The 14494-nt window shown below is 42.3% G+C and overlaps 1 protein-coding gene across 4 annotated transcripts in view; it reads left to right on the top strand.

Annotated features, from left to right (window-relative positions):
- The window catches only part of Rgs6 (regulator of G protein signaling 6), a 557159-nt gene that overhangs the window by 361582 nt on the left and 181083 nt on the right, over positions 1-14494 (top strand). For all 4 annotated transcript variants that reach the window (XM_077799511.1, XM_077799513.1, XM_077799512.1 and 1 more), the window contains exon 2: positions 12010-12109. In XM_077799511.1, coding sequence (XP_077655637.1) covers positions 12010-12109 — 100 coding nt within the window. The remainder of the gene's footprint in view (positions 1-12009; positions 12110-14494) is intronic.

The following is a 14494-nucleotide window of genomic DNA, read 5'->3' as shown; positions in this document are numbered from 1 at the left end:
TTACCTCTCTTATTGTTTCTTTTGCTGAGAAAAAAAAAACATTTTAGTTTGAGTAAGTCCCATTTGTTGATTCTAGTTGTTAACTCTTGAGCTATGGGTGTCCTATTGAGGAATTTGGAGACCGACCCCACAGTATGTAGATCGCAGCCAACTTTTTCTTCTATCAGACGCCGTGTCTCTGATTTGATATCAAGCTCCTTGATCCATTTTGAGTTAACTTTTGTGCATGGCGAGAGAAAGGGATTCAGTTTCATTTTGTTGCATATGGATTTCCAGTTTTCCCAGCACCATTTGTTGAAGATGCTATCCTTCCTCCATTGCATGCTTTTAGCCCCTTTATCAAATGTAAGACAGTTGTAGTTTTGTGGATTGGTTTCTGTGTCCTCTATTCTGTACCATTGGTCCACCCACCTGTTTTGGTACCAGTACCATGCTGTTTTTGTTACTATTGCTCTGTAGTATAGTTTGAGGTCTGGTATCAGTATACCACCTGATTCACACTTCCTGCTTAGCATTGCTTTTGCTATTCTGGGTCTTTTATTTTTCCATATGAATTTCATGATTGCTTTCTCTATTTCTACAAGAAATGCCATTGGGATTTTGATTGGCATTGCATTAAACCTATAGGGAACTTTTGGTAATATCGCCATTTTGATGATGTTAGTTCTGCCTATCCATGAACAGGGTATATTTTTCCATCTTCTAAGATCTTCTTCTATTTCTCTCTTTAGGGTTCTGTAGTTTTCATTGTATAAGTCTTTCACCTCTTTTGTTAGGTTGATTCCCAAGTATTTTATTTTTTTTGAGGATATTGTGAATGGAGTGTTTTTCCTCATTTCCATTTCAGAGGATTTGTCGCCGATATACAGGAATGCCTTTGATTTATGCGTGTTGATTTTATATCCTGCCAGACACTTCTCAGAGGAGGACATACAATCAATCAACAAGTACATGAAAAAATGCTCAACATCGCTAGCAGTCAGAGAAATGCAAATCAAAACCACCCTAAGATACCATCTCACTCCAGTAAGATTGGCAGCCATTAGGAAGTCAAACAGCAACAAGTGCTGGCGAGGATGTGGGGAAAAGGGTACTCTTGTTCATTGTTGGTGGGACTGCAAATTGGTGCAGCCAATTTGGAAAGCAGTATGGAGATTTCTTGGAAAGCTGGGAATGGAACCACCATTTGACCCAGCTATTCCCCTTCTCGGTCTATTCCCTAAAGACCTAAAAAGAGCATGCTACAGGGACACTGCTACATCGATGTTCATAGCAGCACAATTCACAATAGCAAGACTGTGGAACCAACCTAGATGCCCTTCAATAGATGAATGGATAAAAAAAATGTGGCATTTATACACAATGGAGTATTACTCTGCATTAAAAAATGACAAAATCATAGAATTTGGAGGGAAATGGATGGCATTAGAGCAGATTATGCTAAGTGAAGCCAGCCAATCCCTAAAAAACAAATGCCAAATGTCTTCTTTGATATAAGGAGAGTAACTAAGAACAGAGTAGGGAGGAAGAGCATGAGAAGAAGATTAACATTAAACAGGGATGAGAGGTGGGAGGGAAAGCGAGAGAGAAGGGAATTTGCATGGAAATGGAAGGAGACCCTCAGGGTTATACAAAATTACATACAAGAGGAAGTGAGGGGAAAGGGAAAAATAATACAAGGGGGAGAAATGAATTACAGTAGAGGGGGTAGAGAGAGAAGAGGGGAGGGGAGGGGAGGGGTGGGGGGATAGTAGATGATGGGAAAGGCAGCAGAATACAGCAGACACTAGAATGGCAATATGTAAATCAATGGAAGTGTAACTGATGTGATTCTGCAATCTGTACACGGGGTAAGAATGGGAGTTCATAACCCACTTGAATCAAAGTGAGAAATATGATATGTCAAGAACTATGTAATGTTTTGAACAACCAACAATAAAAAAATAAAAAAATTAAAAAAGAGGAGCTAGCAGAGACAGAAGTTTTTAGTTTAAGGCATACAGATATTCCTAACCTACACAACTAGGCTTGGTGTTTGCTAGTATGATTATCCAGCCTGAGTAACAGAATTAAAGGTTTCTCTATTAGACATAGAGGTCATACTAGTAAAAGGATTTTACATGATCAGAAGATATTATTAAACTGTATCTTATGGAAAAGAACATCTGTAACACTGAAAGTTTAATGTTGTGTTTACATTCCTGATAACTTTAAAATTGTTAAAGATTTACATTTCTATATTAAATAAATAAATAAATAAATAAATAAACATTAGTGCTTTAATGTGCTAAAAAAAAAAAAAAAACATAGAGGCTCATAATGCACATGCGCCGTAAACATCCTGGGACTTTTCCTAGAGGAGGCCGTTTGAGCAGGACCTGAAGCATGTCCAGGGCTGGGTTTGCAGTGGTGGCTGAGTTGCATGAGGAGCAGCAGGGAGGGAACAGGGTTGGGTATAGGGTTGATGCTGGAAAGGTACCTGGATGCCAAAAGAGACACAGAGAGCCTTGAATTCCATAGGAGGAAACCTGGCATTTATTTGGTAGCTGCAGGAAGCCACAGCAGGTGTTCCACGAGGTAATTTACATAAATTATCCCAAGCCCTTGGATTTGCTCCAGTTGCTTTTGTGCAGTGTGGGTTAAGGGAAGGGGCTGAGAAAGGGTCAGCAGGGAAATGAGCAGGAAGGGGTGAGTGGTTACAGAGTCCACTGTGTCCTTGGGACTCAGGTGGGGGGACATGGGTGAATGCGCCTTGCTCCTCCCAAGGAAGAAGAAATTGCAGTCAGATTCTAGGACATGACTGACTTTTCTTCAAAACCAAGAACGTTGACTTTTCTGCAGTGGTAAGAGGAAGATGCTATGCATGTCAGGACTTGAGTATTTCTGGAGAAACTCAATATAAAAGAACCTTGTGTTTAAATAGGGAGTATTTTACGGTGCTGGCCCAAAGATCTGGGCTCTGTTGCCGTGTGACATTTCATATGCAGTTCCTTCTATGGTGTGACAGGTTGGAATATGGGGCTGTGTGAAATTCAAACGAGAAATAAGAAAAGATCTTTGTTTTTGCCTGTGTAGAATGTGAGGCTGGGGTTAATTAATGGGCCACGGTGACCCACTTAAGAAACTCCCAGAATTAACCTCTGGGCCACCCATCTAATTGGTTCCAGGTAGACCAAAAAAAGAAGCGTTGAAAATGCCACAGGAGCGATGGCTTCAAGTTGTAGACAGACACCTTCCCTGACGTCCTTCCTCCCTAACATCTTCCCCAGGCAGTTTGCCTCAACTCCTGGCTGAGTATTGGTTTTGTCATTAAACAGTTCAGAAGGAGCAGAGAGAGGTGGGGGGAAGTCCTTGGACTTCCTGCCCAGGAGGGGAGCATACTAGTCTGTTTTGGAAACAATGCAGGCTATTGATTAACCTGTGTGTGTGTGTGTGTGTGTGTGTGTGTGTGTGTGTAGGTCACTGTGTGTATTTGTTTTCTATTGTGGATGCAACAACAAGCTTAGTGTCTTGAAATAAAAGTTCATCCCAACTGTATATCTCACAGTTGCCAAGGGACTCTGAACCAGGTCTCCCTGGACCAGCATGGACATGCCTGCAGGTTGGCCTCTTTTTCTGGAGACTCCATGGGAGATCTATTTCCTTGCCTTCCAGAGGCTGCTAACACTCCTTGGCCTGTGGCCCCTTCCTCCATCTTCAAAAATGACCAAGCCCCACTCTTCTCTTTTCCCATCATCACATCTCTCTCTAACCAACCACAGGTGGGAAAATCTCCTTTAAGAACTCCTGTGAGTAGACTGGAAAATCTAGGCGATCTCCTCACCTCAAGGCTCTTTCCCTTAGTCACCTGTACGCAGCCCCTTTTGCCACGTAAGGGGCATATTCAGTGGTACCTACGCTATGATCATCTTTTTTTTGGGGGGGTGGGGCATTTTCCGGCCTTCGATGCATGTTAAACTTTTATGCATCTGATGTGGCCCCATTTTCTGCATCTTCTTCCGCTAAAGCCTTAGGTGAACCCCAGCCTCCCTGGCAGGTGCCCTGGCCAGCTGGTCTAGAAATCCCGGCAGCCAGCCCTGGAGCAAGACTGCCTGCGTTTTTATCAGTAATCTCATTTATTCCATGGTCTCATTTGTCCTTGAGCAATTTACCCTCCAGAAATATCTCTAAAAGAGGAGGATGGTTCTCAGCAAGAAGCATCTGACACACTCAAATTGGGATAATTCGAGATAATAATGAAGGAATTTGGGGTCTTCTGAAGTTGCTAGAATGTTTCATTGGCCAGGGTGTGCTGTCCTCGTTTGCATTGCAGGTGGCCTTCGGTGGCCAGAGATTCCTCAGTCCAAGGCCTGCTGGGGACCTGATTGCCTCATCTTTCACAGCAACAACAGATTCTTAAACAAGGACCATGAGGCCATCTAAGGCCAGACTGTTCCAACCAAGCTCAGGGGGAAGGCATTTTCCCTGAAGTATCACCAACCAGCCATTTGACCCCTGCCTGAGAATGTCAGTCTTGCTGGCTTTTCTCTTCAAATAAATGGAAGAAAGTGTTTTCCAAGCCAGGCCCAGTGGCACACACCTGTAATCCCAGCAGCTGGGGAGGCTGAAGCAGGAGGATCACAAGTTCAAAGTTAGTCTCAGCAACTTGGTGAGGCCCTAAAGCAACTCAGCAAGACCCTGTCTCTGAACAAAATATTTTAAAAGGGCTGGGGATGTGGCTCAGTGATTAAGTGCCCCTGTGTTCAATCCCTAGTACCAAAAAATTTTTTTAAAAAAGGAAAAGAAAAGAAAATGTTTTCCATAAAAGTAAGTTATAAATTACTATACATGGCAATATTCAAACCATAAAATTAAGTTTCCAGAGAACAACACAAATAATGGAGCCTCATCCATCTGCCCTGGCATGGCCCCACGTCAGTCATGATTTGTTGGAGCACTGACTCCAAGCTCTGTTGGCATCTGGGTACCGTGTAGCTCTCCTTTGAGTGTTGCTGCTAAAGTTCATGAAATCTTGAAGTGTCTGTTTATGGAACCCATTCCTAAAACAAGATGATCTTTAATGTAAACACCAAATTTACTTAAAGTTGCAGACATTACTACCCCCAGGATTCTCTTAAATATATTGAATCCCAATCATTGCTGGAATCCAAGATAAAGTTCTTTAAATATATAGCATTCCAGTCCTTCATTTATTGTTGTATTCATTCATTTAATAAATATTTACTGAGCACCTAATATTAGGACTCAACAGTAAGCCAGAGCCTAATGGGAGTTACAAAGTGATAATGGATGTGGAAAAAAAGATAGAGGGTCCTATAAGAGCTTAGCACAGGACAAACTCTGGGACACCACACACAGATATCTAGGATGAAGAATCAAATGATCATATTTTCCCTTTCAGAAGCGTCATGTGGTCCTCCATTTGGAAAATAGGTCAGGGGCTGGAGAAGCCAAGTGCTCTCTTCCCATCCTCCTCTACAGCTCTATGTAGCCACGTGACCTTGTTCTGGCCTGAGACTTGAGCAACAGATTGGTGGGGTCTTCTAGAAAGGAATATGCTTTTCCCCATGAAAGAAACAAGTCCAAAGCCTTCTCCTTTCCTCTCGCAATTAAGAGAGAAGTGAAGCTTGCTAGGTAGAAAAAGTCAAAGTCTGGAGGCTGGGTGGTTGTTGTTACATGCCACCCAGAGCATCCCAGATTAATACCAAGACTCAAAATTAAGCTTAGCCTAAAACTAATTAACAGGCATTGTGAGCATATCGTGGTCAGCGTGGAGAATCCCAGAGTTCCCTTCAGGCCCTCGAAATCAATGGTCCTGAAGGAGGACAGTGCAAGGGAGAGGGGGTCTTGATGGAGTGCACTCCGTAGCCCTTCTCAAGTGGAATTCCTTCGTGCTGGGCCTCCAGCCTCGTCTAGGACCCAGCACATCCTTCACGAGGAGCCTAGAACCATGAACCACTCAGAAATTCAGAAGAGGAGGAGATTCTTCTACCTGCTTTTGTAACTGTAGGAACTAACCCAGGACCTGGGCCTTTATATAAGCGGTAAATCAGGGGACTGTTCTGAGACAGAAAATGCTCAGTAATGCATGCACATTTTGGGGTTAAAAAACATGATTATCATTGGCCAGCTCTGATTCCTGCCTCCGGGGGGGTCTTTAATGAGATGCAGAGGCTGCAGTGACAGTCGTTAGTAGCAGACCTAAGCAACTGATTGCAGAGTCAAGATGAAACACCTCAATAAAAAGGCCTCGGTGCCCGAGGCGCACTCTACTTCCTTTACTGAAGTTGGGTGGTATTTTTAAATAATCATACCATCATTTGCCTGTACCTGAAGTTTTTTAATCCTCCACCGAGGAAACATTGAAGGAGCTAAAAAATTAGTTCATTGGATCATTAATTTATACAAACAAAACTAATGTGGCCCTCCGTCATTTCTGTTAGGAACGCCATCGCACAAGCAGAGTTGGGCTGGCCAAGAGGAGCAGTGTCAGGGCCCCTTGGGTGGTGTCTCTGTCTGGTTTGGGATGCCCTCTATCCACGGCAGTTTCTGGAACCATCAGGAACTCCTTAGACCTGTCCAGCACCCTTCCCCCAGCCTGCATGTCTTTTATCACGGTGAAGCATTCTGCAGGAATCCACCTGGGGAGGAGGGGCATGGGGAAGAAGATCCCAGAGGCTTGGGTGCTTGTCTTACTCCTCGTGATTTAGCCTTTGTCAGGAAAAGAGAAGCCTCTCAGATTTTCAAACGAGAGATCTTAGTAGAGCAAACGTACCTATCACTGCAGAGATATGGAAAGTGAAGTCCAGAGAGCACATTGGTGAAGCCGAGTCAAGCAGGTCTCTCTGGACTTCAGGGTGGTGTGCTTCCTACTGTCACACTGAGACTTTCATTTCTAAAGAAAGGATTGCATCTCCTCTTTCCTCTCTTACACCCTGAGCTGATTCCAGTGAATTTTGTATACATTTTCGTAATATTTCTCATTTAAAAGAAACCCTGCTCTGTGCATCTCCCTCCTGTTTGGAAGAGTGTTCTACCTGCGTGTCAGAGCTGAGCTCTGAGCGCCTCGGAGAAGGGCATCCTGCTTATCATGGCCCATCCAGGCAGAACCAGCCAAGCCAACCAAGTGCTTCTCTGCTTCACTTGGCTGTCAGATAAGGGCCACCTGCTTATTGATTGGCACAGCAGCACTTAGGTCCAAACATGCTCCCTAATGACACAAAGCTTCATATTAGAGGATGTCAGGGAATTGATTTTGTTCTTCCCTAGGAACAAAAGGTGCCAGAAGTCAGATGAAACTGAACAGTCAAAAAAACATCAGCATACACCTTCCCCTGTCCCCATCCCCACCGGGGAGCTGTGGTCTAACCCATGGGAGATGAACCCAGCCTAACCCCTGGGACAGGGAGAGATACCTGAGCTGCGAGACAGCAGCAAATCAATCCTCAGATAGCTGAGAACCTGACTGTCTGGACCCATCGCCAGCCTCCTCCTCTGCCCCTCAAGGACTGCCCTGGACTTCCGTCAGTGCAGTGGCATTGAGTATCTTGTGCCTGGATGTCGGCAAGCTCTGGCTGGGATGAATCTCAGTTCCCTTGTCTAGGAAATGGGGACATAATAATCTGCTTGAAAATTAAATGAATTTATTGAGCTAATGTTTTTAGCATGGGGGTTGAACCCAGGGGCACTTAACCACTGAGCCATATCCCCAGTCCTTTTTATTTTTTATTTTGAGACAGGGTTTCTCTGAGTTGCTGAGGCTGGCTTTGAACTTGTGATCCTCCTGCCTCAGCCTCCTGAGCCACTGGGATAACAGGCATGTGAATACTATAGAGGAGTCAGGAGTTGGGGCCCAGCAAGGTGAAAACATTTTTGGGGGTGGAATGGGTACCAGAGAATGAACTCAGGGGCACTTGACCACTGAACATTTTAGAAGCTTGGAGTCCACCAAGTGGCGCTGAGTCTAAAAGCTTTTGTTGGGTGCCGTGTTTAGCTCAGGATTTTATGAGTTGCATAGTGTAAGGGGAAATACCAGGCTCTGCTGGAAAATACCCCAGGACCCAACAGAAAGCAAAGTTCTAACCTTGGCATATGGCACTGGGAGAGTGAGATTCTGAGGGATCAGTCAAATCCAGGCAACTCACAGGTTCATGCCTCTGATAATTACCTTTCAGGTTCTGAACCTAATAATCACACAACTCAGAGAAGGGCTATAGCCTAGTCTTTTCTAAAGATCAGAGAGGTAGAAGATGAGCTTTAGATTGATAAATACGATCACACAATGTATATTCCAACTTCAGTAGGAATCCTGGCTTTGACACTTATGCCTGTGTGTCTTCGGATAAATCACTTAACCTTTCTGAGCCTCAATTTTATCATCTTGATTAAATATCTTTTGAGATTGAGAAATAAGTTAGGTAATTATTAAAAATACCCAGGAAGCTATTTTTAAATAGTTGTTTGAAAATGCTTGTCATTATTTTTTTATAAACTCCAAGGAACCTACTTATGAACTCGTGAAAATTTTCCAGAAACTATAATAAGGAAATTCAGAGACTATGATTAGTTGATATTGCTGTGAATCATGCTCCAGAATCAAACATAGCTGTCAAAAATGTGTCTGACACAATAATGGAATAAGCTACCGACAATAGTAGAGTCCCTAAGAGTTTTTAAGTAGATGGTGGATAGTATAAATTAAATATCTACATTCTTTAAAAAAAAGGTTTGGATGCAAAGATACCCCAATTCTAAAATTCATTAGTTCTGATTGTCAACTATTTGTTGTGGCTACAGCCATTTTAATAAATCCATTTTCAGAACCCCGTTATCATAATTCTGCCTTAGAGCAAGTCAACCCAAACTTAGTGATATATAGCAATGAGCTTTCTTCTCACTCTGGAGACCTCTGGCAGCTGAGGTTGGGCTGATCTTACGATGGGTCCAGGCCCATTTGCTCCTAATGTCTTTTACCTTCAATGGGACAGTAACTGTCTGAGGCATGTTCTTCTCATGGCAAAAGGCAGGGGACTAGCCAAAAGGCCAGCACAAGCACGCAGGTGCAGGGAGAGCCTCAGCTCACACTGCGTTCGTAGGATCCCAGGAGCCAGGAGGTCATAAGGCCAGGCCCGAAAGCTGCAGACCCTGCCCACTTTACACCAGGGCAGGGGTTACAGGGTATGTGAATAGGGGAGTCAGGAGTTGGGGACCAGTCGTTCCACCTTCCTCACCTGTGATGCTGTGAACTATTCCTGGAGTGAGCGCAATCCCCTTTCTAGGCAGTCGAGGGAGGGTCTTTTTGATCTGGCCTTAACCCCACAAGTGACAAGTATCTCTTAGTCCATTGTGGACCCACGCAAGAAGATAAGGCTTCCCCATTAGTCAGTAAGAACTTCTAAGATTCAGTTGTGTGACGAAGCAGCTAAACCGGGCAGAGGAGAGGGGAGTCATGGAGAAGTCCCCTGTGCAGTTAACCCCTCATATCCAGCCCACTGGTCAGACACTGGAAGTGATGACCATCTAACGCCCACTCAGAGGTCTAACAGCATTGAATGATCAGTTTCCCTCCGATTCTCCATGGTTTTCTGGTCCCTTTCATAGAAACCATCAATGTAACTGATACTTCTGGCTTCAGATAATACAGTAGATCAAAAGAATGGATTAAATTGAATACGTGCCCTTTTTGCTAGAAACAGCTGTCCTTGACTGTCAATCAGTCATATTCAGACCTCTAAATTGTTGGGTTGAGTTTGGGAGACAGAGGCAGGCATCCGCTAGGAGAAATGACATGAATGACATTTAACAGAGTGCATGTTTTCAGAGGAGACCCTTCTTTCCAGAAGGCTCTTGTGCACTGCCTGAGGGGCAGAGGATTCATGTTCATGCTCAATACTTTTCAGGGAAACCCAGAACTACCCAGAGGGGAGTGGTTTCCCTGTGTGACAGGTTCCTAGGACTCTCGTTGGCAGACAGAACATCTCAGGGGTGAGAAGCCCAAGCTCTGGTGTCTGGTCTGTGTTCAAACTTGGCTTCACAACTCATTATCTGTGAGACCTTGTAAAACTGGTGAAGGTTCTGTAGCAGCCATGGGTGTTGGCCGCGGATGTTCAGTTTGCCTCTCCTCCTGGCACCCAGAGTCCCCTGGCATCTCTGTATTTGGGTAGGAACATATGACTAGTTCCAAGCAAAGAATTGTGACCAATATGTGATATATCACTTCTGGGTTGTACCACTTAACGCCCAGTGAGAGTGTGTCCAGAATTCTCTCTTGTCACTCTGGCACAGTGACCAGCAACATTCAAGATGGTGGCTGCTCCATCAGCCCAGGCCCCAGGGTAACTGCAATGAGCAGAGTCTACCTGAGTGACCTGTGAGAGGCATGCAGCATGAGAGAGAAATGAGTTTGGTGGTATTAAGCCATTGACACTCTGGGAGCTATTTCCTTCTACAACTTAACATACTCTACTTGATTGATGTACCTCACTAAATCTTAATTTCTTGATCTGGCAAAATGAGGATAATAGTGGATTCTACTTTAAAAAATAATAGGAGGATTAAGCTGTATAGGGTATGTGTGATCCTTAGAATCGTGCCTGGAACATAATAAATTCTAAACATATTTGGCAATGATGGCAGTGATGATGTTTTACTGTGTCTAACTTTGTCTCTATCAAGATATCTATTTCTGTCAGACTAGTTATTTATTAGTCATGTGACTTTGAGAAAAAAAAAACAACCTCAAAATTCAATAGTAATAAGTTTCACTAGATGGGTTATGGCTTAAATTTCTAGCTTTAAGAATATGTGACTCTACCGGCTGTGGTGGCACATGCCTGTAACCCCAGCTATTTGGGAGGCTGAGGCAGGAGGATCGTGAGTTCAAAGCCAGCCTCAGCAAAATTGAGGAGCTAAACAACTCAGTGAGGCCCTGTCTCTAAATAAAATACAAAATAAGGCTAGGGATGTGGCTCAGTGGTCGAGTGCCCCTCCAATTAAAAAATAAATAAATAATAAAAAAGAATATGTGACTCCACTAAGGGCTCCCTCAGAAAATCCATCCTGACATCTTGAAGATATTTCTATTAGTTAGGGGAACAAAATACACGATAATGCTAGACATTATCTTCTTCCCTTTTCCCAGGGCTCCCTCTTCTTCAAACAGAAAGATCTAGGCATTTCTAACAGATTTTTCTGTATCCTATTCTGAAGATTTCTTCCCAGGAAATGACATGTGGCTGGCAAATTCTTAGCTACCAATTGGTTTACCAGTTTAGGTACCTACATCACCATTAGTCCATCCCCATTCCCTGTTCTGTTGTCACCAATAAGATGTCACCTGACTCCAGGCCACAGACCACCATCCACCAATGGTCTTTCTCCTGATAACGTGGACTTTCTTAGTTCAAAAGCTGAGGGTCCTGTCCTTGACCCGCTTTGCCCTGACTCAAGGTGGCCACCCTCACACCACCACTCACCATTTCCAAGGCCTGTTTACCAACTTCTCTAATTTAGGGCATTCCAGGTCTTGATTTATAATCTCTGTCCCTTCTCCCATGTGATTGGCTGGGTCCTTCTCTAGTCCCCAAAGCAGCCCTTCCTGAACTTCCTAAAACACACATTAATATTTTAGGTTGAACAATAGGAAATTGCAATTTTAAGGGATTTGAATATGGCAATGTCTTATAGTTTGACCTATATAAAAATCCCATTTGGATAAGAAAAAGAATTTTACTGTGTACATATTTCATTCCATGTTGGGTCCCATGAAGGATCCTCATGCATTTCTCCCTCCTTGCCTTATTCCTGTAGAACGTGCCTTATGCTCTTTTATATCTTCCTCTGACTCCCACACCCAGCACTTGGTCAGTAGCAGATATGGACACTACATTTATTGACTGATGAGCTGTAGGCCTTTCCCGATATCTAGTATTATACAGATTTGGACTGTTTATAAGGCACCATGTACCACTATTGTGTGGGAGAAAGTAACGTTCCTCCAACCTCTTTCAGATCGAAGACATCATCACAAAGATGCAAGATGACAAGACGGGAGGAGTGCCCATCAGGACAGTCAAGAGCTTTCTCTCCAAAATCCCCAGTGTCGTCACAGGTAATGTACCCCTCACAAGGTGCTGGTGGCCACCAGAACTGGCTACTGATGAATGCGTGCCCGGATGGTGGCCTGGGGTGTCTAAGAGTGTATGAATACTAAAAATGAGGCATTTATTGTGGTTTTGACTCAAGTCTCATCGAGGTCTTGGTTTCTAGGAAGGAGCTATCTTTGCCAATCTTTAAGAATGTCCATGACCAGCCTGTGTGTAGGTTGAGACCTCTGGGATTAAACAAATAACTGGACACAATAGCAATTTGGTCTGTGGGACATAAACAATCACAGAAACAAACAACAATCGCAGACATAAACAATCACAGTAAACCATTTACATTAAATGGTTTTTAAAGAAAGCTTTATGTTTAAAAATGCTTTATACCCAAATTCTGCAAGATGCTTTTGAAATTTTTTAACTCACTACAGTTGAACTTCTGAAAAAGTAGTTTTAAAATATTGTTTTGCATTTTCTTATGTGTTTTTTTATGATTAGACAATTCATTTAATATTTTTGATTGTGAAATGTATTAAATGTACTTGAAGAACAGTAATGTAACACAGAGCGTACACTCCCACCTTCCCTAACAAATGGCATATTATCTGTATCTGAGAGTCCCTTCATGTACCTAGTAGATTGAATCTTCCTGTCTGCCCACAAATTTTATGTTAATCAGTTCATTGCTTTTCTTCATGGTTTGACTTGCTATCCCAATGAATAAGCAAACAAATTAAAAGTTTTGATGATGCTCTTAGTCTTAAAATTGGGCTATTTGCTTTCCAAACCTCAGGAACCAACAAAAGTTAGTTTCTACTATATACCTGTTAGCATGGGTAAAGTGAAACATGCTGACAAGACCAAGTACTGCTGAGGGCGGGAGTGACTGGCAGGCACTCTCTTGTATTGCTGGTGGGAATGCAAAATGGTGCAGCTACTTCGGGAAACAGCTTTGCAGTTTCTTATAGAGTTAAACAATGCTTAGCATATGACCCAGCAATCCCACTTCACAGTGTTTACCCAAGAGATAAAAACTTATATTCACACAAAAAACTCATATACAAGTGTTATAGCAACTCAACTCATATAATCTCTACTTGCTGGAAATAACCCAGATGTCCTTATGTGGATGAGGCAATAAACTCAGGTCTGCCATATTCAGCAGTAAAAAAGAGTAAACTCTTGATACATGCAACAACCTGGATTAATCTCAACATTCATTTTCCTGAGGACAAGAAACCAGTCTCAAAAGGTTATATACTGTCCAACTCTGTTTATATGACTTGCTAAAAAAAAAAATCCAAAAATTTTATGGATAGACAACAGATCAATGGCATTGGAAACTGGGGAGGTGGGTGTGACTACAAGTGATATCGGAAGGGAGTTTTATGAGATGATACAACTGTTCCATATCCCAACTATGGTGGTGGTAACATGAATTTATACAGGTCTCATTCATAAGAGAGCACCCACACACTCACAGATTGACTCCAGTCACAATATTGACTGGAGTCAATATTACTATATTGTAACTAAAAAAGTAAACTCAGTTGAAGTATCCAGGAGTAGCCCAACTCATTATCTATATAGTTTCTCTTTGAACTTAAATACTGACCTATCTTGGGTAACTATAGCAAAGTATCATAGGCTGGAAGGTTTATAAACAATAGAAATGTATTTCTCATGGTTCAAAGTCCGAGATCAGGGTGCCATGATGGTCAGGTTCTGGTGAGGGACTGCTTCTACTGTGACCTCACATGGCAGCTAAATAGCTCCCTTCCTTCCATTCATTAGGGCTCACCTTCCTCAGTTGCCTCCCCAATGCCTCACCTCTCAGTATCATATTAGGGATCATATTTCAGCACGTGAATTTTGGAGAGGCACATTCAGTCCTCAACAAACACCAATATGGATTTGGAAGTTGTATTTTTAGTGTTCTCTAATTTTAAAATTTATCTAAATATAAATTATACTATCTATATTGACTCTGAAGTATATTTTTTTAACTTACTGGATTTTGTTACATAATATGTTTAGAATTTTTAAATTTATTTTCATGAAAAAAAATTGTCTATGGTTTTTCTTACTTTCATGGCTGTTTAGGAATCAAATTTACACCAGCTTCCTAAGAGTAACCATGAAATATATCTCTTCTGTTGATATTGTGTTGTTCTCTGAAAAAATAAGTTTCTCTTTATCCAGCTAAGTATTAAATTTCAATTATTTTTTATTTCTAAAATTTCCATCTTCTTCTTTTTCCAACATGTTTGGTCATTTATTTATTATTTATTTAATCCTTTACATACTTGATGGATGTTTACTAATTTCTAAGTGTTGTTAGTTTAGATTCATAAGTAAATGAAACAGATACAAATTCCTATTCTTGTGGAATT

Source organism: Urocitellus parryii, chromosome 6 (genome assembly GCF_045843805.1).
Source record: "Urocitellus parryii isolate mUroPar1 chromosome 6, mUroPar1.hap1, whole genome shotgun sequence".
In the NCBI taxonomy this organism is placed as follows: Eukaryota; Metazoa; Chordata; class Mammalia; order Rodentia; family Sciuridae; genus Urocitellus; species Urocitellus parryii.
This window is presented reverse-complemented; position numbering and strand designations above follow the sequence as displayed.